General features: G+C 36.9%; 1 protein-coding gene across 1 annotated transcript in view; it reads right to left on the reverse strand.

The window, feature by feature from the left end:
• ush2a (Usher syndrome 2A (autosomal recessive, mild)) overlaps positions 1 to 25284 on the reverse strand; it is a 176961-nt gene that overhangs the window by 70511 nt on the left and 81166 nt on the right. Inside the window, exons 36-41 of the mRNA XM_043262307.1 lie at positions 24278 to 24425; positions 22351 to 22502; positions 21191 to 21338; positions 15653 to 15841; positions 8765 to 8912; positions 7547 to 7689 (exon numbers count right to left, since the gene is read on the reverse strand). Of these exons, the coding sequence (XP_043118242.1) occupies positions 7547 to 7689; positions 8765 to 8912; positions 15653 to 15841; positions 21191 to 21338; positions 22351 to 22502; positions 24278 to 24425 (928 nt within the window). The remainder of the gene's footprint in view (positions 1 to 7546; positions 7690 to 8764; positions 8913 to 15652; positions 15842 to 21190; positions 21339 to 22350; positions 22503 to 24277; positions 24426 to 25284) is intronic.

Here is a 25284-nt window from a genome sequence, read left to right on the forward strand (position 1 = left end):
ACGGCTTAAATAGCAGTTGGGTTTCAATGTGAACATTTTTGTCCAAAATGTCTTGAGAGAAACTATTTTTGTACATAGTGTAAAATAGATTTGTTAAAGGAAATGAGGGTGAAATATTAACGCTCCAATAAAAATACAGACCTGAGCCAGAATTTATGCAGTTAGCATGAACACAGGCAAAAAACAAACAAAAAAAAAAAAAAACACTAAACAAATCTAAAATGGACATAAGGTCACTGAAGGGTTAAGTAATGCGTACAGAAACCTTTACACCACATGTTTTACACAATGCTCGAATAAATGTTCTAAACTCCCAACAAAGGGAAATTACAAATTCTGTTATCATTTATTTTCCCTTGTTCTATACCTTTGTAATTTTCTGATGGACACAAGAGATATTTTGGAATGCTGGAGTGTAAACAGCATTATATACCATTGATTTTGTGTGCAAAAAAAAAAAAAATCAAAACATCATCTTTGTGCTGATGCATACTTAGAGTCATAACAATGGCAAATGCAGCATTGTTAACACAGCCGAGGCCTAAAACCTAAGATTACCTGAACACCTTCTTTTGCTGCTTTGCAAGCACTGGCATTTCCTTCAGGAAATGCAAATCGAGAAAATACTATTTTGATGATTTGTCTTTATTTGCTATGTGGAGCACTGCTATTTGGTTTCAGAATAATGCTGATCCAAAATGTCACATTGGTTTATTGCACTTTTTGTGCTCATTCTGTGAGGCCCGATATATGGATGCAGATTTACATTACAGTAATTTCCCATACCATTTTTCTGACAAAACTGTTAGGAAACTCCAGAAAAAAACCGAAGAATGATAAGTAAAAGAGCTTGAACATTTGGCAAAATGAAAGCAGTTAGAGGAATATATGAGATGTGGTAATTGAACTGAAGTTGTTTTGTTGCGTTTTAAGCGTCTCCTGTCTGCTCTGTAGCCGGGGCTGTCTGATTGATATTTGGGCCCTATGAAAGCTCATTTGAAGGTAATGTTTTCCTCCTCCATTTACATCCCACGGTAGCACGGTAATGGCGTACCGGCAAGGGCGTGTGGATCAAGGTGACTGGCTCTCTCTCTGCCGTGCTGGGCTGCTGATGTCTCCCCACAGATGGCCCACTTTCCACCTCCCATCACCATCACCTCCCAACTGACTCACTATGTATAGAGAAGACATAACCGGCTACATGTACGCTTTCTCTCCCTAAAGCTCAGCGGCCACCACAACAACCAGCAAGATAATGACTTAAAAAAAAAAAAAAAAAAAAAAAAACAACAACAACAAAAAAAACTAATAATGCAAAAAAAAAAGGGACAGGAGAGAGAGGAAGCTCACAGATGGAGCAAACTCACTATATTTAAGCACAAAACCCTCACTTAACCAGTTTCTAAACAGCTCTGCGATGAAAATTAGACTCATTTGTATACACTTCCATTTAAAATTTTACAGTCAGGATATTTATTTTATTTATTAGAAGAAATTATTACTTTTATGGAGCAAAAATGTGTTAAACTGATTAAAAGTCACAGCTAAGACAATGTAATTTTTTTTATCTATTTCGATTACATGCTGTCCTTTTAATTTTATAATCATCAAAGAATGCTGAGAAAAATTAACAATATTAAGCAGTCCAGCTGTTCCTAACATTAATAACAATAATAATGATGTTTTTGAGCATCAAATCAAAATATTACAATGATTTCTAAAGTACCATGTAACAATGAAGACTAAAGTAAATGGCTACTGATGTATGTTTAGCTTTGCCATAACAAGAATTCATTTATTTTTTAAAATAGATTAAAATAGAAATCATTGTAAATTGTTATAATATTTCAATATTTCAGGTTATAGTGTTTCAAGCAAATAAATGCAATCTTTGATGGGTGGTGAATGCTTAATATTCCTCATAAAAAGCAGATATTTGCCTGAACCAAGTGGTACATATACATCCAGGCATGCACATTTCGGGGATTTTTCAGGAGCTGATCCAGGTGCCTGATAAATATGAAGTCTGCCTGACCCACTCTCACCGTCAGCACAGATTTTATTCCATTAAATGATCTACATAACTCGGACACTAAAACACACCGAATAGGCTCAAATAAACAGTGCTTTCAGCTGGAGCAATTCTTCTGTTTTAAAACCCAAGTGCGTTCAACACGTAGTGCTTTAAACGCATTGCATTACCTAAATAAACAGACCTTTTTTTAAATAGTTCAGCTTTACATAATAACACCAATTACCGAATGATGTGAAGAAATAAAGAGCTTAGTTGATTCTCATTAGTCAACCCTAACCCTAACTCAAGCTTCATCCGTTTTCACTTCACACAGCGGGTCGCTGCTTATGATTCTGGCCCAGATTTCTCCATTCATCTAGTAGCTGTTATTTTTGGGGGTAATTTTTTACTGTGTCTGTGAAGGGGCCCTGCCGATTTCGCTCCCTCTCCCTCCTGATAAATAAACAATGCACAGATCTGACCTTTGGGTTAACAGGTTTTTATGCTTGCTCCACTCAGCACTCTAACTGATTCAATTACCACAAAGGTTCAGGAGCGTCCATGAATACTGAAAAAGCTCACGGCCGGCGGCACGGCAAAACGCCTGCATAGGTGCTCGCCGGCAAATCCAATGTGGCTCTCAGGAGAAATTCCTTAATTGTAAATAATTTTACCACATGAGACAATCAAGTCACCTTGAACGCGAACCACCCCTCCTTACTTCATCCCCGGCCAGCCTTCCTTCCTCGGCTCAGCCGTCCGCTCTTTCGGGTCTGCAGAGGCAAAGTGTTATTTAAGCTTTACTGGTCTGCGTTAAATTCCGCAATTTGAAGGGCTGTTAAGTTTTTCAATTGAAATTTCATTTAAGATGCAGGTGCTTTTGATTTTATTGATGCTTTACTGCTCTCAGGGTACAAGCAAGAACACAGTGCAATAACAGCAGTCGGCCTCAATCAGGCATCGGCAACAGCTGTAATCTCAGGACATTTGGAATACTTAGAGAGGCCTTTCCTGGGCCACTATAAATCGCTACAGCAGAAGGGAAAACAAGAGCGCGGGCCGCCAAGCCTTAAATCACATTTATAAGGATTTGGTTAGCATAATAATAACACAATCAAGTGACAAGGAAAGGAGGGGGGACCGGGGAACGTGAAGGAAAGAGAGGATTATTTTTAGCATTGTAGAGGTCCTTGTGACAATATGATAGCTTTGAAGGTTAGCGTGGCTGATGTCAACTAGGACGGATGTCGGTGTGCTGCTTTCAAGAAGCCGTTTAGCTGAAAGGAGATTGAAAGGAAAAGAAAAAATTCACAAGTATTCTTTATGAAAGATATCTTGTGGTTTTGAACGAATATTCAATGAAGTGTACACTACTGAACGGTAACTTATTTCAAGGTGAACTGCACGGCTGCGGCAGCTCTTTCCACATTGTTATAACTACAAATGGGGCGCTAATTAAAGGAATAGTTTAAGCAAAAATTTAAACTTGCCTCGAAATACTCAACCCTCGGGCTGTCTAAGATGTGGACGAGCTTGTTTCCTTATTGGAACGAATTGGGAGATATATCAACTGTGAATGGGTGCCATCGGATTGTCCAAAACAGGTGACAAAAGCACTGTAATTTTTCAAATATAAATAAATCCATAGATCAAATAAACAAAATTCATAATCCATAAAAACTTCCCCCTGTGAAAAAATCTATCAAAATATTTGTTCCCCACAGTACATGATTTTTCAAAATACATTAGAGTAGTGGACTAGATTGTGTGAATTACTTGTTTTTTTTTATGTTTTCTACTCTCATTCTGGTGGCACCCATACAGTGTAGAGAATCCATTGGTGAGCAAGTGATGTAATTCTCCAGTATATATATATATATATATATATATATATATATATATATATATATGTAAAAATGTAAAAGTTAAACCATACAGACTTTTCTAAAGGGGAAGAGGGGGGGCTTAAAAAATGCCCCTTTTATGTATATGTCACTCCAACACAAAGACTCGTGTGCCTCAGCACAGACAGAGAAGAAGGGAAGACAGAGGAAAGTGCTCTTCTACATGGCAAAGTTTATGTTCACAGAACCGCCTGTCAAGTCTAAGGGGTAAAAATTCATGGATGGAATTACATTAAAAAGATGGTTATAAAATCTTAATGGAATGATAAAAAGGAAAGGAATGAGGGCCTTTTGAATACTTAAAATGCTCATACATCTTCACTAAGGAGATTTCTAGTAGTGTTCTGACATGCTGCAGCACAAAAGGAGCTAAACAGACAAATCATACAAGTGTTTCCACCACAGCTCCATCAGTAAGGTTAACGCACTCAACAAACCAGAAATTGAAAACTTTCCAAATATCTCTACTTTGACTCATGAAATGAAATAAATAAATAAGTAAATATTGGCTGCACTTTATTTTATGGTACATGGACAGTGAACTTAAAACTAAGACTAAATCTAAGAAAGTACCGGTAATATAGGGTAACTATTCCTTGGGTAGGATTAGGTTTAGGTTTAGTACCTAGTTACTGTAATTACAATAATAAGTACATAGTATGCACATAAGTAATAGGACTGAAAAATAAAGTGCTTCCAAAATAACCATAAAATAATAGAAAATCAACGTTAAATCGAAATATGATAAGTTGAATATGTTTTTGAAATGCTGTTTGTTATTGCTTACTGTACATATATGTGAGCATCTTATATAGCGTGTGCTGCTGTGAACGTTTCACACAGAGGTGGAGGTCTGACTCTGGAGGGGATTTCTAAATTAGAGATGAAGATGTGCGGGCAGACTGGGACCCTATCAAAGAAGAAAAAGAGCTAAAGAAAATATGACATACGTTTCTCTCCTCCTATTTCACCTTGCCCATCCTTTCCTCTTCCTTTATCATGCGGCCGGCCACATTATTTTGAAGAATCTCCTCAATTCTTTCCTACTGTTAATTTAGTGCGGCTTTGCCGGGTACTATTTCACGTTGATGGGGCGGCTGATGATATGTGCGAGAGTGTTTATTAGCAGTGCCAGGAGCCACTAAAACTCACGCTTTCCCCATAATCCTGCCGCAGAGAGCCGAATATGCCGCACCGAGGCTCTTCACAGCCCATTTCAGAAAAGAAATAAAGGGCTTTTCTCTTTAACAATAACAATCATTTCTCTCCTTCTTGGTAATGCCCACCTGTTCTCAAAGTCATCACCCCTGCCGCAAAGAAAGAGATGTGTAAATAGAGCTGGAGTGAAAGGTATGTATCTGCTGCCAGATACATGCAGATGGAAAGTGAGGAGGAGGAGGAGGACGGTTTTGATTTATATGGCATGCTGATCGGGATTTGATATGTCGCATGTTTGGGATTAGAGCGACTTTTAGAAAATCTGTTAGCATGGTGCATGCTGGGTCATGGCAGTTCACCGCATATGGTATATGGGCCTTTCTACAGAATTCATCCAGAGTTGGAAACGTCTTTCCAAAAAATAATAGTGTAACATCCAAGGTACACATTTCTATTAATTGTACAGTTAATTCTCATATTGTACTTTCAGAAAGTTTTTAAATATATGTCCTATAATAATAATAATAATAAAAAAATTTAAAAAGCTGATCACACTGATTTCCAAGTTAAGGGTTCATTAAGTACATTTAACCAAAAAATTATGATAATTCAATATACTTTATTTTTGACAAAACATTTCATGTTTCAGTAGTGGCAGTAATTTTTTAGTAGCAACCACATCACATTACAGAATTTTAACTTGCATACTAAAATACTATTAAAACATACTAAAATACAAAATAATTGCATAACTATCATTTTTTATTTCCCCTAAACATTAGTATTATGTGTTCTCTTTTCTCACTACTGAAACAACGATGGCATGGCAATATTTTTTTTTTGCTTATTTTGAACCTAGCTCAAAGATGCTAATTAGCACATTAGTTAGCTAGCACAGTTTTGAACAGTGGTATACATATACAGACTGTTATGTACTGTAATAAATAAAAGGCTTAAACTGCAGAAATTGACATTGAAAAACAATAATTCATAATTCATAATTATGAGATGTATCTACTCACAGTTTGTAGCTATAAGAGAGACATAGGAATATTTCCTAATCATATATTTAAGGGTTTAGCTAAAAAAAAAAGTCTCTGCCAACAGACTGAAATATGCACTTTTTCCATAGTGGCAAGAAAATTTCATAATTTACAAAAAATTTTTTAAATGTATATATTTTAAACTTCACTTTTTAAAAGAATCAAAACGTTACCTTTAAAAACAACAATATAATAGTTAACTAATTTTAATGAAAATCTAAGATTTCAATATACAAATGCTTTTTAAAAAAAATACAAATGCTTTTTTTTGGTTGTGGGACACCAATTCTGTAGAATGGCCCATACACAAAAAAGCGACGGTTTGTATTAAAATATTCAATATTAAAAGAAATAATGTTAGAAACATAGTTAAACAAATATATTAACTTAACATATTTACTTAAATATCCAAACATTGTATAGAATAAAGAACACAAATATCAATCCATATTTAATCAAATTGCAACAAATAGCAAAAAAGTAACTATCAAATATCACTACCAATATCACTCTCACTGATATCACTATCACAGTGAAATTTGAACAAGTGAATACTTTATTAAGTAATATCAATGTCATATATCTTTATAAAAAACATATAATCTATAGCAGAAAAATTTAATTAAATTAAAAGCATCAGGCACTGGAATATTCTTTAATGCTCAACAATGCAGCTAGTTCTAAAAGGCATGACACTTTCTGACTTTCTCTTAGAGAGGAATATAACCCATGAAAGATATGCTAAGCACCCATAACGAATACTAATTGCAAGCTGCAAGATAAAATATATCAACACATGGTGCAACACAAGACCGAAGACCAAAGCAGAATCCAAGACAAGAAACTGAACAAAAAGTCTCAATGAGGTTGTGAATGTTACTCAGCTCACGTAGTTTTGCTCTCAGACGGAGGGAAAACTCTTCCCAAAAGCAGAAGTTGTGAAGTGCTGCAGGGCACTGTGGGGAAGGGGATGTCTCTAAGCATGATAATGAAGAGGTGATGGTCCATAATACAGTGCAATCTGAGTGTATGCAAATACTGGCTCAGTAATTATAATGTATGTGCTAATAGGCTGAAGTATAATTAATTTATAACTTAGCAGAGAGTGTCTGTTATGATCCCTAATATGATTCTATTACAGTAATCAGTCCAAAATGACACCGGCAAGGTCATGTGGAAGAGGCGTACCTTTAACTAGAGATCTCTGCCCACTGGCCTTCTTCTCTTTCTCTCTCTCTCTCTCTCTCTCTCTCTCTCTTAACACCTGCTCTTCTCTGTGGGACAAGCCTCACAGAGGAACCGCCTGACATGTGGTCAAACAACACACTCTTTGTGTGCTTATTGACTTAAGTGTTTGTAGATATTGTGCAAATGTGTGTGTGTGTGTGTGTGTGTGTGTGTGTGTGTGTGTCAGTTGTGGAACTCACTGTCTTGTGCGGTAAAAAAAGAGAGCCATGGGCTGCTGGTTTCTCCGTGGCTGTTGGACACCAGCAGTCTGAAGTGATACTCAGTAAAGGGTTCAAGGTCCTTAACCATGTGACTAAATACAGTCGTCTCATCGTCCATTAACCTAAAAATAGAAATAAATGTACATGTGCATTACACAGAACAAATTAAAGTACACATTACATATAGTAGTAGAGTAAATGTGTTTACATTTTTAATATCATCACAATACTATTATTATTAAGCAAAAAAATGCAATGTTATAAAAAATAATGTTGCAATTGCAATTGTTTCATTAACACTTTTTGTGGCAATGGTGTATGTATTTGTAACACTTTAGTGCAGGGACTGATTTTTTTTACTATTTTACTATATTTATATTAGCTAAAGCTAGCTTTGTTAACTCTTGGTAGTGCACAAGCTTATAGATTATGACTTAATATGGGCTTTAAAATTATTCAAATATCTTTTGCTTAGCAGATCAGTCATAATTGACTTTGGGATTGAATGTGCTCATCAACTGCCATGTTTAGAATATGACATTATTCTGGTGAAAATGCAAGTGGATATTTTTATTGAACTGAAATGAAAAGTAGATATAATCACGCCACGTTAAATGGCTTACGAGTCCTGCTGATTGGAACAAATCTTTGCTGGTTTTTAAGCAGCACAGCATCAACTTCCACAGAGCCGAGCGATCAAATTTACCATGGAGTATAATAAATAAATCACATGAACAATGAAATACATTTCAAAAGAATCCCAGGAAATGAGGGTGATATATAATACATGCGCCTAGTCATTTATTTATTACAACAGAATGAGAATTCCCCTATTTCTGATTAAATTGCAATTTGTTGTCAGGGAGCATGTAATGCATACATATTAGATAAAACATTTGTTTCTTTTTTTTTTTTTTCATTTTAAAGAAGATTTTTTCATAAGGACAGCCCTGGTCTAGGCCTACCATTTTATATTCCAGTTACGTCTGCTGCACAACAGTCTAACCACTGCTTTCTTCTGTTTAGATCAAATACTCAGATGTATCCAAAGTCACTGCCTCAGATCATTTTGTATTTTCCGTACAAAAGAACTATTGCTCACCGCTGACTGCATGTTTGCAGCAGTAGCGGTGACCTACATGTGAATGTAGTGTGGAAAAGAGTATGTGTACACTGTAAAAGGTCTTCGTGGCTTACTGGTGAACTTGTGGGGAAGCCGAAGTCCTCATCTGGAGCCGGTAGCGCAGAGGTCCGGGAGCGTTGTGACGCGCTGGAGCAGCCCAGACCACCTGCAGCGAGGTGGGGGTGGCAGCTGCCAGCCTCGGGGGCAGAAGGCCATCTGGAGCTGTATGTGGAGAGGATGCAGAGGTGAAGTGGAGCAGAGAAAAGACCTGCACGGTGCAGCATATGCTAAGGAACATCGGTAGAAACACTGCTGGGGATGGGAGCTTTTTAGGGGTGAGAGACTGAAAAAAACACAGGTTACTGTATATGCTACATCACATACTGGACAATAAGCACAAGCTACTATATGCCCCGAAAGGTTCTACAGAAGAGGTCAAATAGTGGCTAATATTATATTTGATAGATATCTGGACAGATACACACACATATATATATATATATAGTGCCACAAAATATTGGATGAGAAAAAGTTTGCAGCACCAAAAACAATGCCAACGTTACAAAATGTAACATTTAGAATTGTATGAATGACTCTGTCAAGAAACACTGTCCAACAGCGACATTAGCAGTTATAGGTGAGAGTCCTCACTTGAACCTATCGAGTTTTTACAGTTTTCATAGTGTCTTGAGATCGGTGGAGAGTAATTGAGAAAAAAAGGCAATACCTCCATCGCTAGATATGACTGGTTAAGTAAATCTTCATGTCTGTGACCAGTATTTAGCAAGCTTTGATGACCGATGATCCAAAATAATTCAGAAATAGTTCAAAAGTGAACTATTAAAAAGAATAATTGAACACAAGTTCTCAAAATATATAGTTTCAATTGTTGCTAAATCTAAAATGCTTAAAAACACTTATTGTTCTCTAATTCAAATAAACTTTTTTCAGCAATACAGTGCATTCCTCTTTTGTTTCAAAAGGTTTAATATTCAGCCGGTGAGGAATCATCTAGCCATCTTTAATCGGTGCATATCACAGTTTGGAGAGACAGAGACAGAGAGAGGATAGAATTCCTCCGTTTTTAAAGAGAGAGTCAAGAGACGGGTGGAGAATGTGAATGGCACTTGTCTAATGGTGCGGTCAGCTCTCTGCGCCTCTGATTTACAAGGACTTCCCGGCCCCTTCTGAGCCCCCTCGCCTCGCTTCTAGCCAAACGCACCATCAACCCTGTGGATAATGCTGCGGCTTCTATTTACTGCGAGAGTCATCCGTCCTCAACACAATCTCACTGGTCAGGACACTTATACACCCACCCTCATGCACACATGTGGGTATAAAACATAAAAAAAAATGAATTTCACAATATTAGTACTTCAAGTATTAATAATAAATTTCTATATGTAAAAATGATTAGATAAAGAATATATAATAATAGAATAAAGTAATGCAATACAAAAATGTAATAAGTTCTAAGTAACTACAATGTGGATCTCATGATTTTCACAATTCTGTCTGCAAGACATTGAGAGTATATTACAAAATTGCCTGGAAGCACATGAACACATCTCACCCATCAAGAAAGAAAACATCTTGATTCTCGGTCTTGTTTTAGTGCTCAGGGAGGACTCCAGGCAAAAATCATCTATTCTGAGGAGCAATCTAGTCAGCATCAGCCTCAATAATACAGCACTCCAATGCTCCAAGTGAAGTCCTTTCCCTAAGTGAAGTCTCATTCTCAATCAACCCTCCTCTTGTCCAGCCACAAGAACTCAATAACTGTTGATTACTTAAGTCATTTCGGCCACGCTGAAATGCAATTGCCTCGATAGAATACGAATTAGAATTGAATACGCCTGTGATGGTCGAAGCGCAAAAAAACCCAAAACAAAACAAAAGGTTATAAGGGCGAGACTGAATTCCTGGTTTCGTAGTCTCTGGTGTAGAGAACGAACTAAATGAGATCAACTCATTGACATTACGGCAAGAAAAAAAGATGTTAATACTTTGATTGATGAGCGATGGAACTGCCAATTATGTCAATAAAGAGTATGGATATGGCAAGCTGTTGTGGGACTTACAATGCTTGACGTTCCCATGCGTCATTTAAGAGGACAGGGTGACAGTCTGATTGAACGGAGAAGCAAGAGACAATGCGGGCGTCTGAACCCAACACCACATAGGCTGGCATGCAGGAACAGGGATGTGGCTCGTGCTCAGCGGGGGTCAGTCTCATCACTCAAGTCAGCTCTCCAAAATTAGTTTTACTGCCAAGCTGCAATTTTCATAATGTCCATGTGGCTTGTATTAGGCAAGAAAAAGCTCGGCAGAGGGACGCTGCTGCTGCTGCTTTGAGAAGAGTGGATAGGGCTTTGCTGGACGGACTTGGGCATAAAAGCCATTTCGCTCTTTTGCTCCATCTGCCTTTCCTGCTATGGCTTTTGGGCAGGAATAAACAGCGCAAAGCCCGGCCAACCAGTCATAAACATAATGATGATGATGAGCATATGGACAGGTCTGGACCTTGTCCCTACAGACTGCCGCAGCTCAGAGATGCCAATACTACTTCTTATAGTTTGGACCTGAACACCAACACACACACAGTGCACCAGCAGTGCAGCACTGTAAGAAGTGGGCATACTGTGAATCTATCAATAAACCACCAACCACAAAAATATTCAATAAAGGTGACAAAATTCATATGATGTGATGTATATAAAACATACTTCTGGATAAAAACAACTTGTGGATACTGTACAGTCACATATCACTGACCTGCATGTTTCAACACAAAAGGTTTGCACTGTCAGGCTCTTGCTGGCATACCAGAAAACTACATCTAAAATAGTGGCTCGGTCAGGTTATCATGTTAAAAAAATATATAAATAAATAAAAACTTGAACTAAAGTGTAAACTTGAAAGGACAGTGTAGGTGTAAGATGTTTTATCCAGGAACTGTTAGTGACCTTCATAGATAATGACAAAGATATGTGAAGTAGAATATCTATTATGTGAAATTATGAAAATGAAAAACCGAAGTATATATATAAGGAAGCAAGAAGCTTCCTTAGTTTTGTCTCCCTCCTTCCACAGGAATACCAAATGTAATTATTAATTAAAATATAATGCTAATTTTATTTTAGGGTCTCTTAACTAGTTGCTTATTAGCATGCATATTTCTAGAACATTAGCCATTTATTAGTACTAATTAAGCACATATTAATTCCTTATTCTGCATGACCTTATTCTACATCCCTAATCATACCCTATAACTAAACTTAAAAACTACCTTACTAACTATTAATAAGCAGCAGTTTAAGACTTTATCTAGGGAAAAGTCACAATTAATAGTTAAAAAGTGTTACCTATTCTAAAGTGTTTACCAATATTATTAATGTTTCTTGAGCACCAATCAGCATATTACTATGCTTTCTGAAGAATTTGAAACTGAAGACAGGAGTAATGATGCTGAAAATGAACAGAAGTAAAGTTTATTTTAAAATATATTCAAACAGAAAACAGTTATATTGTAATTATACATTTACAACATTATAGTTTTTACTGATTGCAGTCTTTAAAACATTTAATACTGGTACTTTAAATAAGTGTATAAATGAACAATAAAAGCACAACAGTGGCAACAAATATTGTTTCAGCTGCCACGGTTATGTATTACTTATTTTTTAGGTGAGTGCAGAAAAAACTGGTTTTATACAGTTTATGCTTGCGTTCGTCTACACTACTGTACCAAAATATAATAGTGTTAACCTGTATGTTCTGCACACTGAGAAATGAACAATATGTTCAAAGCATTTGAGCATTTTTGAAAGCATCTTCCCTAAAGTTTGAGAAGAGAGGAAAAGATGGAGAGAGGCGGTGAGGAGAGTCTAACGAGAATAAGACACCCCATTGACAAAAGAGTTAATTCCTCACAGCCTTATTTCATCAAACAGTCGGCATGAAGCTTCCTTTGTTTCACCTCCCTCCTTCCTCAGGTATATCAAAAGTGTCACTAATCATTTTAAACTATGCACTTTTATGTTTCGTCTGTATCCTAAGCCTTCTACTCCGTCTGTTCTTTGATATAACAAGGACAGTTTGAGACAAGGCTTCAGTTCAGCTAAGACAAACCAAAAGATCTACTGAAAGAAGTGGAGGGAAACGTGTGGTATTTAAAATTTATACTTCTTGTGTCTTTGTGTTGAACTTGAACATTTTCGCAGAACTTTAACTTGGGCGTGCTGCTGTTTTTTAACAGGGCCATCGGAGAGCGATTGGTCTGTATTTAAAGGCTGGGCATTAACATGGAGTGGCGTTTACAGGTCAGCTTCATCATCTAAGAACATGCAAGGCCATGTCCCATTCCCCCCGAATCAATCCTCAATCCATACGCACTCCTCTGGGAATGAGCGTTCTGTTCACCTCCGTGAGAGATGAGACAACGGCGGAGCTCTGGGGTTTCAAATGCTGATGTTTGTTCATGAAACGTGCCCCAGCAACTTCATTTTCTTTTCCCTACAGGAAAATGATCTTCCTTTCAGGTACAGATGGAATGATAATTGTTACAGAACGTAAAGCAAAAGCAAGCGAAGCAAAGGTGGTCGAAAGACATGTCTTGCTAGTGTCTTTGATCAGGAAAGGTGTGTGTGCAAACACAGTGGATATTTGTGGATGCATGGATGCTGATTGGGAAATATACACTTGCCTGGTAAAAAACAAAAAAAAAAAACCTTACGTATTCGATACTTTTACGCATTTGAACTGATAGTCTAAGGATTCCTTAGCTAAAATAAGTATGGGAATGGCTTTAACTAAAATAAGAAAAAAGCAAGAAAGCTTTAAAATAAAATAAAATAAAATATTACATTAACATAAAATGATAATAATTCACACCTTTAGCCAATAGGTTTGCTCATAAACATTTAAAACTATGGTTAAAAACATTTTTTTTCCTCACCTTTTAAAGGAACAGTATGTAAGATTGACAGCTAGTGGTTGAAACGGGTACTGCATACAGCCCTGGGATGCACATTTCAGAGTAGAATTGCTGACTATAATATCATTTCTCTGAAAAAACGTAGACACGATTTCTTGACAGCAATACGACAGTAATACGCTGTGTTTTCCGACAACTGAAAGTGGGCAGGATTATACAGAATGAAGGTGCAGTATGTAATATTTGCAGCTAGCAGTTGAAACGTGTACTGAATTTTTGCCACATAACATTTTTCTTAAATATTTACAAACATATTTATTATTTATTTATAATTTGTTGGCTTTAGAAGAATCAGAAACTGACAGCACCTTCGAATTCTCTTATACCTCTAAAATATATCTAATATATACACATACATACGTAAATTGTTGTCTATCATTGGGTTATGTTTAGAAATGTTTATTGAACAAAATAAATTCTATTATTCTAACAGGCATTTAGATAATTTAACAAAAAATACATTTAATTTACTTGAATGTTTAAGTAAACGCTACTTTACATTGTGTAACCTTTACTTATATTTTTTTTTCACTGTAGGGCAAAGCATTTATTACTTGTCATGTTACGTCTGGATATGACGTGCAGTAAGATAGAAAGAAGGAAGAAAAACAAGAAAGGAAAATGTCACACACACATTTTAAAGATGTATGATTTGCACTGAATATTCACTCTCATTCAAAGAAACACTGGTCCACTGACCCTCTCTCTTTTGCAACCATTTCTTCCCACTGAACACAATGGGGCGGGGGTTGGGAAGGCAGAAATCAGTAAATTGTCTTTTTTTATCTCCTCCATGGTAATTTACCTTTCGCTTAAACACATATAACCCAGTGCATGTCACATGCTTCCCAACAGCCTTTCTCTGTATAAATCAGCTTAATAAGTTCCCACACCATTAAGTAAAAGGAAGGATGGACCAAGGCCTATTTAACCAATGAGTTGTTACCTTTCATTTGCCTGAGAAGGTCGTAAAAAAGAACATTCTGGAGCCATAAGAGTCATAATTAAAATCAACAACAATTTAACAGTGGGAAAGTGTGGCTCCTTAGTGTGGCAATAAACTTATAGTGGCTACTCTTGTGTGCATACGCTCTTATCTGCCATTTCCATAGACAGGAAATGGCATGTCTTTAGATCACCAGCAGCGGGCATTGTTCTCTGTCAGCCAGCAGATGTCCAATGTCTCCCTGCTGGCCCCGTACAAAGCAACGTTACGGGACCCAGAAGATTCAGCCTGATCAAACAGCTCACTCTCTGCCCGTGTGGAGGCATGCGATTAAACATTAGTGCAGAGAGCCTGTAGCTCTGCGTCAGATATGATGTGCCAGCGCTGAACTTTACAGGCTGTCTGCTAATGAAGAACATGGCAATATTATGGAAATAGAGCTTTTCTAAATTGTATACGCGAAAAAAATACCCATTTTGCTTATGAAAAAACGTTTTGGAAGGAAAAAATCAATAGCAGGTGATTGCATCATTTTAGTTTGTGTACAAAATCCCAGTAAGTTACTGCATATTGATTTACAACTAACTGCACTAATCATATTCTTGTCAGCTTTCTGGCAGATGCTGATGTTTCGGCCAGTGGAGTTTATGAGATTTCTGAGGGTCATTTAGATTTCATAACTTGCAACCAATTCCTATTTCATATTGCATTACGTAATAATTGATCCTCTTCACCGCCCTCCAAAAAAAGCTCACATTTCTAGAGACACGGTGCATCACTTGTCACATACAATTAAAATGCATGTATGTATATGTATATGAATGAGTGAATTGAAAAAATAAAAAGTGTCTGTTAAAAAAAACTAAATCAAATGATCAGATTAAATAAAAATTCTCTGTAAGTATGCAAAGATCAAATCTATATGGCAAAGGAACATGTGGAATGTGTCAGTTTACCTAATCTGTGTACAACAATTACATAAATAATGGTCAATTAGAGAAAGCTGTGCTTGGTACTGACCTCCAGGTGGGAGAGAGATGTTGGTGGGAGAGCTCTCCACACAGCCCTGACTGTTACAGGCCTTCACCAGCACAGTGTAATTAGAATACGGCAGCAGTCCTCCTATAGACACCCACTGGCCCTCTTGACCGGTGCTGAGCAGCTCCCTCGTCTCTGTGTCCGGTATTTCGAAACTGCTGAAGTTCTGACCTGAAACACACAGAGATGCAATTTAACATCCATATAAAGGCCCATCAAAGGATCAGAGCCATGCTGACCTGCGGACATCTTCAGGAAGTTGGATGATGATCACTTTGCCGATAAGCTCCTAAATACAGATCCAATTTTCTTGGATCAACGACAGCGAGGTGTCAGCATGATACGTGGCCATTTGGTTCGCAGATCAAACTTATCCTATAAATTAGAGGAACAGTATTTCTTTAAAAAAACTCCTTTTAAGCGCAATGACCTTTTTTAGACTGAGAAGATGCTGGACATTCTGTTTCACTCTGTGTGTGTGTGTGTGTGTGTGTGTGTGTGTGTGAACAGCAATGCCCTGCTGACACAGGGAAGCCCAGGCTTTGGCTGTCTGGGTCTTAATCCAGAAATGGGGATTGATTGCTCTGCCAGCCCAGACATTGATTCAACACAGGAAGCTGGATCCACAGAAAAAAAAAATAGAGCGGCAAAAATAGAAATACAATTTTATAAATAATGACAGAAAAAAATTGTGAGTGAGCATATTGTCAATCAGTTAAAAGTCTTGTAAAGAGCTGTATTAAAAATAGGAAACAAAGAAAATCCATAAAAAATAACCTAGATGTTCACATACTAAGCTGTAATAAGCATTATCAAAATAAAACACAATGAAAAGATTATGAAATTTCCTAAAGTGAAATCTGTTTGCATTACAAATTAATAAACCGAAAAAGACTTAGAGATATTTATAAATGTCTTAACTTTCTTTTTAAAACTTTTACCTATACTACTTAAAGGGAACGTTTACACAAAAAACTTGAACGTAATAGTTGCATTACTGTCTGTGCAGGGTCAGAAAGCTTTAGGATTTCCTCAGATATATCTAAATTTGTGTTCTGAAGATGAACGAAGGTCTTACAGGTTTGGAATGACTTGAAGGTGAGAATTTTCATTTTCTATCCCTTTAATATGCATGCACGGCTGTAAGTAAGTCAAATATTAGTTTATTCGCCCCAAAAACAAAGCTCTGTTTGAGCATTTCATCCTGACAAGAGCCAACAATAGTGCAGCCAGTGAGTTTGGACATATGGCTATCTGCTTATTTGGCCTATGGCAGATAGGTGTTTGGGAGAACTGTTTAAAAACATTATTTTAGTTTTTCATGTTATTAATAGTTTTGCTAATGTTTCATTCCTGCTTTACATTTTTTTTTGACAATCTATTTCACTTGGATTTGTGACAAAATACAGAAAAAAAAGATCTTACTTCCATTGCATCACGTGTCTAGCAACAGTGCATGCTAAATATAAGGCACCATAACTTTAACAGTACATTACCATCACAGAAATTCAAACACATCTCTTAACACTCCCACTTATTGGCTGTAATGCTTTCAGTCAGACCCATGCATGTGTGCACATTAACCAAGAGGTCAAGAGCCAAGCCTCCAAGTCCCCAGCCACCACCACTTACTGTAATGCAATCGACCGCAGGATATACGGCCCTACTTGCAAATTAAAAGGGAATTAATTCCCCCAAGTTCTCACCTCTCCTCTGGACCAGATAGACTTCTACCTTCACTGGAAGAGAAAGAAGGGCGACGTGTGTGCAGGCTGAGTCTATAACCTCCACCCTTTCCCCATCGAAAGGGCTTGAAATGCAGCATCATAAAGAAATCAATAGACATGAATTGCCCCAATGACTGGAAACCTACACAAATATATCTCTTCCACTGCTTTAGCTCTCTTTAGCTGACGTTTTACATTGCTGTGCAAGTGTAAAAAGAAAAAACACACTCAGAACTTGTAAAAATAACCCGTTTAAGCAAAAATAAACATTTAATGAATTTATCTGAGCTCCATGCCCTCAAAGAATCATTCTCTGTCATCTACAACCAGCTCAGCCTTTTTTTAGTCAAATCTTATAATTGCCTCCAATTTACCAATTCTGCTTTTGGCGGTTTTTGAAATGAACTGCCGCAACAGCATCCACCTCATTTTTTAAGGGCAAGAGTTTTCCCCCACTTTTTCAGCTGTGAGGAAGAAATATGCAGCCAACTCTCACTTTATTTCCACGAAGAGATAAATGGAAGGGTTTGGAGACTAAAGAATATATAACGATTAAAAAGTCACTTTTTCCCTGAAGCTCTACATAAATCACAAGAGTAGTCAATATTTAATAATGCTAGCCTCGGTCCACAGTCCCTTGATCACCCCTGTCATGTGTAATAGCCCCTGCTCCGATTTTTTTGACATAAAAGCTTGGCTTTACTGCAATACTAACATGTAGAGGGGTCATTACTGATCGACATTTCCCTTAATCTGTGATAGCCAGCCACCCGCCGATAAATTCTCCAGCAATCCACTGGGAGAAGTCGCTTAAACTTCTTCTCTCCTGGCACAAAAGACAGAGAGCGAGAGAGAGTGAGACGCCTGTGGATCTGACCCTGCTAGCCTGACGCGAACAAACCCTCCCTTCTCGAATAACACACTCCACAATAATACAAAAATAAACAGTGCTGAACCCTCTGGAGCCAATGATATAATCAAAGAAGCCAAGAAAAAGCATAAACATACTACTTCACACTCAACGTAAGCTATCATCTCCATCAGAGGTAGCGTTGTGAAAACAGCAACAACAAATGCGCGCGTGGCAAGGCAAAGGGAAAACAGGAGTTTGGTTGGAAGAGTCCACTGCCAGTGATCTCGCTCTCTCAAATCAATCCCCCTGCACATCATAATCTTGCTCTCTCTGCTCAGAAGAATACTTCAAAGCTCTTGCTCTATGAGAGGGGGGACGTGGCTGCCTTTGTGAGAGGTCACTTCCATCTGCTTGTACTAGGAGATTACAATCTTGAGTCCGTAAGCTGCTCGTCCTGCTTGTCAGATAGCTACTTTTAAGTCTGGCTGGGCTGCACACTACCTCAGATTGGTCTGCAAGCTGAGAGGATCCATAGCAAACAGATCCAGTTACAGATCTAGCTGTACACAACTCAATGATACAATGAAAGGAACATCGGGTGAACGGCAATGGTTACTTATTCATATGAGAAGCAGAAGTAGACAAAGTAAGGCCTGTGTCCACCAAACTTGCCATTTATTTAAGTACAATACACAGTTTAAAGTAGCTTGTTTAAAAATGACTTCATACTTTATGTGCCTTTAACAAATTAAAGGTTTTACTCCACCCCAAAATTAAAGTTTTGTCATTAATCTCTTACCCCCATGTCGTTCCAAACCTTTAAAATTAATATTGAACCACTAATGGCAGATAAACTATTTTTGACTATGTCTTTCATACTTTTCTGGACCCTGGCAGTGTTTATACTCGGGAGTATAAACTCATACTCGGCAGTCTTAAACTGTGCTCCACAAATTAACAAACTGTCATTTGGAACGACATGGGGGTAAGATCTTAATGACAAAACTTTAATTTTGGGGTGGAGTAACTCTTTAAGTTCTACATTAAGAACCATACAGTTGTATGGAAGTCAATTGGGACCAATGACTGTTTAATTAGTTTAAAATTAAATTCTATTTAATTTAATAGCTATTCATAATCATAATTCATAATAATACATCAACCTTCAACCTGAGAGTATCCACAGCAAATGGCTGGCATTTAAAGTTACATATTCAGCAGTATATAAGTCAATGACACAAAGAAAAAAAGCGACAGCTGAATGGCAAATCTTTGACAAATTTGATTCTTATTTATCCATACTAACAGCAGAAGTGTATACACAGTAAGACCTGCGTCCATCAAAGTGGCCGGCTGATTGCTTTGTAAGCGATCTCTCGCAAATATTAACGATCAGGCGAGCTCAGCTTAATTAGACGCTGACAGAGTAATATGGCGGTCTGTGAATCAACCTCTGTTTTGGTATTTTTTTTCACAAACAAGCACATTATGGGTTATAATTTGCTGATCTTGGTCGATTATGCAGTATAAAAATGTCAATGTATTCATTTAGGGTAAGCTACAGTGAAACACACATACTGTAACACGCACACACAGGTCCGCTGGCAGGATTAAATGTGTAGAATCTGTAAGCTGTACAGATGAACTCTTGATTAATGGAGAGAGACAATCTATTCTATTGGCCTGGCAGACAAAAAGAAGTGCTGACACATAGAGGTGCAGGTCAGTCTTTTCATCTGAGACTGGCTGGACTTTGACCAGGAATACACAGAGTTTTGGATGCCTACCAGCAGGATATGTGAAAGAAAGAACGGGGGGACACAGGGTTCAGCATTACACTCAATTCATTCACATACTGACAGTATATGAATGCAAATTCGATCTTAAAAATAGATCAAATCGGCCCTATGGAGCAATAAAGGAAAAAGGTTTAGTTTGTGTGCTCTTTTTTTATATACACTGCTGTTCAAAAGAATGTGGTTCTCCTATGCTCACTAATGCTGCACTTATGCTATCAAAAATACATAAACATGAAATATTATTACAAATAATTTTTTTATTATTTATTTTAATACGTTAAAATGTCATTCACCCCTGTGATAGGAAAACAGAATTTTTAGCAAATGTTACTCCAGTCTCCAGTGTCACATGATTCTTCAGAAATCATTATAATATCCTGATATTTCATGCTGAAGAAATATCCCTTATTATTATCCACATTAAAAGCGGATGTGTTGTTTAATATAAACCATGATTATTTCTCAGGATTCACAAAAGTCCAAAAGAAGAGAATTTATACAGGAATTACAAATAAATGAACAGTAGTTAAACAAACGTATTTATTTTTTGCTATATATCTGTCAATATAGACATTAAGAGCGCATTCACTATGTACTGTATAATGTGAATGCACACTTGTAATGTGTTTGACAAGCATTTGCATCTGCATTTCCATACCGGTTCATGAGCTTCACAAAGAGAACGTGCGTCTGTACCCCTCACCCTCTCATTACAGCAAATGTTTATCCTCTAACCAGCATATAGGAAGCTCCAGAAGAGATCAGGAAGGCAAGCAGTGGGAGATTCCTTTTGAGCGTGCCATTACGCTTTTTAACAAACCTGTCCGCTCTCATCCTGTAAAGAACAAGAGGAGAAGAGCGCGGGTGTCCTCCCGCAGCCCTTCTGGCCCATGATAGCACCCAGCAGCCAGCCTGAGCAAAATGGAGGCCGACAACAATTCATTTAAGCCCATTACCGCGCAAGCAGGGTGTGCTAAGGTTCGCTGACCTTTCAGCATTTTTGTTTGTAAACAAACAAAGGGAAAACAGTAGAAGTCAATACAAGCAGCAGAGGCGGCATGCAGGGAGGCAGTGTTGCGTTTACTCGAAGGAACTGAGGGGGGATGTGGAGGGGTGAAGGGAGCAGTTAAGTTTGATTTACCTGGCCCGGTGAAGAGGACTGTGTAGGTCAGGTTGCCGTTGGGTTTAGCTGGGGCCTCCCACTTGGCTCGGACTGAATGAGGAGTCTCGCTGAGGATATACAGGGTCACTTGACCATCAGGAGGCATCTCTGAAGTCCTGCCTTCCACCTGAAAAAAGATAAAAACTAGGACTGCTTAAAAACTCAAAGTCAGCACGAAAATTAAAGGATGTTTGAAGCATTTCAAGGCTTTTTTATTGTCATCCCAAAACTGAAATTAACACACGCACACACATCACTAGAACCTGAATAGCAACAGCACAGCAATGTAAAACAACATATCTTAGGTACATTTAAGTCAATGTAAAAATTTGATCTCTGTATAAGAATATTTAGTTTTTTTACTGACATTACAATAGTCTATGTGAAACAAAATTAAACAAAGAAAAGCAAAAAAAAATTTTTTAGTCAAGATACATTAAATTGATCAAAAGTAACAGAAAAGGTTTTCACATCGTTACAAAAACCATTTAAATTAACTTTCTCAACAAAATCCTAAAAAATAGCAAAAGGTTATTTTAAATGTTAATAATATTTTATTTCTTTGCCATAAAATACTTTTTTTACTGTACATTCAATCAAGTGCAAATAAGCAAAAGAGATATTTAAAAACATTTTAAATCTTGACACATAAACTAAATGTTAAAACTGTGTAAACTAAAGCCACAATTCACACTGTCTGAACTGAAATTACTCTCATTTAAAATCCATACTTTGTGAGAGCATTAAAAGGCATCGTTTCAGTAAAAAAAATGATAATACAATTAAATTAAAAATTGTAAAAAATTACAGATTGCATATCTTTCCCCACCATCTGTCCACTAAATGATTGGATGCTTCTTACCCTGACACCACAGCCATTCAACCTCTCGCTGCTTGCTCCAACTTTTGCTGTGTCTGCAGAACTGGCCATTTGACTAAATATTGCACACATATTGGAAAAATGCCCAAATATGGCCCATCAAAGCAGTAACCAGCCCAGAGTGGCATTTATACCAAATGTCAAGCGTGAGCAGAAGGTGCTTTATTGAACAGAGTGAATCGATCACCTTTATGATGTTGAGCTGCCATCTGACACGCAGAGGAGGCATTAACATAATGTAAATGTGGTGGACTCTCACCAGGGGCCCCAGAGCGCAGCCCTGAGCCGTGCAGGCCTGTACACGGAAGCTGTGGAGGCTCCATGGGGACAGATCACCGACCTCGAAGCCCATAAGGGACGAATTCTGCACCAGAATGCCATCCATCCAAAGACCATAGCTGCTAATCACACCTGTGAGGGGGAAATTAATACACGTTTAGCATATGGGCGATAGCTGTATGATTGTGTACGTGGGAATACAGGTTGTGCAAAACGGCATAATCGAGAAAGCAGTGGATGTCTCTACAGTACCAAAATAATTGTTGCCTTTAAGGACATAACCTAAACATCAACCAAAAGAAAAGAAAACGTCATTTATTAATAGGTAAAAATCAAAGAACACGCCGCATGCACTGTAATTCTGTTATGAAGGCTAAAATTCTCCCTCCATCACGAATCCTTATTCTAAGACGCGTTTTTATACCCAAACACTGTTTGCTCCACCGATTTCCTCACATGCCCTGATGTAAACTGGCCATTTTGTTTAAAGCCCTCTGTTAAAGCCGACCATTAGGGAAAGAGTGCTGTAAAACATGTAAACACAGCAGTATACTGCTCCTGCTCTCTTTATGGCTGCTCACGGGGCACACCCCTCAAGATGGACCGGTCAGTTAAAAGGTTCAAGAAGGACAACTCAGCCTGGCCCGCTGCGCAGAAGAATTCTATGTTAGTTAAAGCTTAGACTAAGCTTTAACTAACCTTAAACATACACAAATATATTTATGTATTATAATATATCAAATAAATACTTATTAGTGCATTTATTTACATTTTAATTTGCAACCATTTTGTAATAATACACCGAGCAGGTTTTAGGATGAAAAAGCTGTGTGTTTTCTAGAATCATTGCTAAAAGGAGATTTGATGTATACTTTTCAGATTGGGTAATTCATTTAGTATACATTAATTCTGTGTTTTTAAACATAAACATGCTTTTTTTTTTATACATATAAAACAAGTTTTATATATAACACGTTTTTTTTTTTTTTTTATCCTGTACTTGAAAAAGTAGAAAGCTTTAAAAAAATCTTTGAAATATACAATGTAAAAACAATTATTAATTACGATTTAACTACATAATCTGCGTTCAATCAATTGTGCCTTACATAATCCTGTTTCATAATAATATAATATAATATATTAGATAATATTTTATTACAGTATTTATTATAACATTTATCATTTATTGTGCATTTACTTGGAATTAACTGGTTTCAAATTACTGTTTATATCTGTAAACAATTAATAGGCAATCATTTTTCAGAATTTTTTTTTTTATGTGTATATATCATAGAAAAAAATATATCAGAGAGGCTCTTTAACTGTGAAACCAACACTTCACCTCAAGAATCAGTTGAATCGATCATCTTTTTTTTCATTAAATGACCCTTGAAAAATTTAATTCATATTTTCTGTACTATGTAAAAAAATATTTATATAAAACAACCTAACAAAGTCATCTAAATACAAACATATGTAATACTTATAAATACAGTAAATAATGTTCACAAAAATGCAAAAGGTGAAGGATTGAATTCCAGAAGCACTTCTCCTAATCTGCATGTGCTCTCAAAGGCAGGGGCCGCAGTGGTGACCCCATCCGGTGCTCAGGCTGAGTGAATGAACCTGCTGCTGCGCTCCTGCCAGACGCTGCTAAAGCTGCAGTTCACAGCATCAGTCAAAAGGGAGCACTTTTCATCCACTTAAAACGCAGCACCCTCTTTTCCTCTGTGTCGCTCTCTCTCACTCTCTCACACGCTCTCAGTCGCACGCCACACAAAGTGCTCCTCTTTTCCTGTCCCCTTCTCTATGTGCTAACCCATCATTAAACATGAAGCACCCTTAACTAAACGGCCATTTGGAATATGAATTCACCTTTGCCGGGCACTAGTTTTAACCCCACTCACCATTGGGCTTGTGAGGGGGGGTCCAGGACACATTGAGGGAATGTGGCGAGAGTGACAGGATGTTGGGGGCAGGCACTTCCTCTGGTGAACTCTCCTCAGTGTGGGCGACGCTGGGGTCACTGAGGGTGCATCCACCTCCCGTGCAAGCCTGCAGGTCAAAAGACAAACTTTAAGTGGCACCATCAGTCAAACATAAAACAGAAACAAGCTTAAAAAAGATTTTAAATGGAAAAAGCTATGCAATAGTTCTGCATATGTTCTTCCTTGTGTGTGTTTTTTTTCCGTTTGGTTAATTAGATGATTAGAAGACTGCAGTACTCACAGCTTCATTTAGCACATTTATCAAGGGAGTTCTGAGATATTCCCTTAAAAATGTATTAAACTTAGCAGATCCAGTTTAGTCTTGCTATGTATTAATAGAAAATACTACATAAATACAAAAAAGGCATTTTTACATTCTAGAATTTGAAATGTAAATGAATATTATATTTACAAATTTGATCAACTTGCTATGCTGTTGATTCCAAATCAGTAGGTGCTAAATCATATAAGTAAACAAGAATGTTTTATTCAAATCTTATTTTTTAATAATGTATAACCAGCGATTAAATTTTTGTTTAATAAGCATAGAAAAAAATTAGCTTACTTCAAAATGGCTTCAATATATTATACATTATATACATTTTTTTTCAGTTAATTAGACAAACTAACAATATAACACAATCACATTGAGGTAGAGTATAAAAATAATAATTATTATATATATATATATATATATATATATATATATATATATATATATATATATATATATATATATTATAATAAATTTAAATGCTATAAAATGAAAAAATAATAATAATAAAAAAACAGGTGGTATTTGGCATACAAAAATACAATAATAACATTTTCTAAATTATTTTAATAAAGATTTTCAAAATTGTATTTATATAAAATATTTATTTAAAACTAAACGTTCCTTAACCTGAATCAGTCTGAATCAGTGA

This window comes from Puntigrus tetrazona, chromosome 17 (assembly GCF_018831695.1).
Source record: "Puntigrus tetrazona isolate hp1 chromosome 17, ASM1883169v1, whole genome shotgun sequence".
NCBI classification, from domain to species: Eukaryota; Metazoa; Chordata; class Actinopteri; order Cypriniformes; family Cyprinidae; genus Puntigrus; species Puntigrus tetrazona.